The 2,192-nt window shown below is 53.4% G+C and overlaps 1 protein-coding gene across 1 annotated transcript; it reads left to right on the top strand.

Moving 5' to 3' along the window:
- Nucleotides 1–4: 4 nt before the first annotated feature.
- LOC101561405 (endoplasmic reticulum export factor CTAGE5-like) lies at nt 5–1,567 on the top strand. Its single transcript, XM_012513275.1, has one exon. The coding sequence runs from the start codon at nt 5–7 to the stop codon at nt 1,565–1,567; it is 1,563 nt and encodes a 520-aa protein (XP_012368729.1).
- The last annotated feature ends 625 nt before the right edge of the window (nt 1,568–2,192 follow it).

The following is a 2,192-nucleotide window of genomic DNA, read 5'->3' as shown; positions in this document are numbered from 1 at the left end:
GATCATGGGGTTTTTGACCCTTCTCTTCGTTTCATGGAAGACTTTTCACTCCATCAGAAGCCTGTTTACAGTGCAGAGAACAAAACACCTTGCTCCCCACCTCGCAGGATACATTAAGGAAAAACATCAACTTTTGGAAAAAGTCGGCCAGATTCAAAAGGAGAATGAAGGCTTGGAGGCTGCTCTCAAGGAGGCCCGCGTCCTTGAGAAAGAGGGAGCCAGGCAAGCCCAGGGTTGGGAGGCAGCCTACAAGGACATGGCCAGGTTTCGAGGGCGGATAACCTCCATCCTCACAGAGCTCAAAGAAGAGCAATCACAACATTGTAAAAAACAGCAACTGAGGATGAAAGTGATGTCTGGCAGGATCCGGTCCCTAATACAGGAATCAAAACTTCTCACGGCTGAAATAGCTGAAGTCAAGGTCGCCCTTTTGAACTTCAGCAAAGAGCAGCTCCAGAGAGAAGTGAAAGACACTGTGAGACAGAAGGCCCAACTCCAGGAAAGCCAGGGACAGCTTCTCCAGGAGGCTCGAAGGTGGAAGGAACAAGTGGGTACACTCACCTCCCAGAAAACAGCGCTGCACGATGCCTGGGTTGGAGCAGGGCAACTGCTTCAGGGGAAAGGACAGCACAGGGAGGCTCTGTCTGGGCACCTGCTCCTCCCCACAAAAGGTGGGGCTTCAGGGCCCCCAGGGGACCGCACACCACCTGAGGACTACCAGCAAGAAGTGAGGAGGCAGCCCCAAAGTTGTCCCGGCTTTGCTGATGGGCCAGAAGGACCCTCGGAGAGACTGGTTTTCAGCACTCAGGTCAATGCGTCCTTCCAGACCCTGGAAGAGCAAAGAGGCCGACTTCACGCTCAGCTCTTGGGAGCACAGCAAACCAACGAAGAACTGGCAGAGTCTGTGCGACATCTCCAGACTCAGCGAGCGTCTCTGCAGTCGGACAACACAGAGCTGCGAAGAGAGCGCCAGAAGCTTCAGCTGAAGTTCACAGTGAAGACCGAAGTTCACCAACAAACAATCCTGAGCTGCTACAGGAAACTGAGCCTGGCAGCGAAGACCCGAGCGCAACAGGAGCCGAAACTGGAGGAGGTGGGCCGCGTCGCCGAAGAGCTGGAGACCTACAGAAAGCGAGTCCAAGACATGGAAGAGGAATGGGAGAGGACTCTTCGTTTCTACCAGAGGCAGGTGACCTCCATGCAGAGAGAAGCCTGTGAGAACTGGGACAAAGCTGTCATCGCTGAAAGACGCCTGCAGGATTTAAGAAGAGAAAATGCTCGCACCAGACAAATCCTCTGTGCAGCAGAGCTGAAAGATTCACTGGTAGGCAAACATCCTGCCACTCTCAGTGTCACAAAGAGCACCTCTGGCCCAGAGCGTTCCCCACGAGGTCCTTCCCCTAGGCGTCGGCCTAGACCCACATCTAAAAGATCTGTGTGCCCTCTCCCAACGCTGTGGGAGGAGCCACTGGGAGGCCAAGTGTCCTCTCCAACGGGCCCAGGAAACTCTCAGTTGGACCTCACCCAGCTCAGCCTGCTCCAAGCCCACCCCAGTGCGAGGGCTTGATTCCTCCAGACCTCCCTCCAGCTGGAGCTGCATCATTTGCAATGCCTCTAACAGGACAGATCGCCTCATCCTCCCCTGCTTCCTCCAAGAAACAGGGACGAAGGTACTGCACATCTTGGCCAACCCTGGTGTCTCCCCCAAGTGGCACCATGGCCAGCTTTCACCATCAGAAAGACCTAATCCCTGTGCCTTATTCTTCTGACTCTCCTACCCATACTGGGGTTTCCCAGTCACCTCATGGCCACTGAATGGAGTGGCCCATTTGGGATACATTCTGACTTCCAAAGAGCCTGCTACCCAACACACAGCCCTCCACACAACAGGAATCAGGCCCCAGCCTTGCTCACCCTCCATTAGTTATTCTAAACTCTCCCTCCCTTTCTGCCCTTTTGCCCTTTCTTAGAAATTTTAGTTCATAAATAAAAAAAATTAAATATGACAAACTGTACATGCTCACATCCTAAACCGCTATCAACTAGGAGCGACTAAAAAAGAAACAAAGTGTACCTTATGCAGTGCTTAGAGCCTTGGGGGCACTGCCCTTCTGCCTCCTGCAGGCAAGAAGAGTCCCAAGAGCCACCAATCTGACTGTGTGGTGGTCTCCCTCACAGTGTGCTCTTTGTCA

Source organism: Octodon degus, unplaced genomic scaffold, assembly GCF_000260255.1.
Source record: "Octodon degus isolate 3935 unplaced genomic scaffold, OctDeg1.0 scaffold00402, whole genome shotgun sequence".
In the NCBI taxonomy this organism is placed as follows: Eukaryota; Metazoa; Chordata; class Mammalia; order Rodentia; family Octodontidae; genus Octodon; species Octodon degus.
The sequence above is the reverse complement of the archived record's forward strand: the minus strand, read 5'-3'. Positions and strand labels throughout refer to the sequence as shown.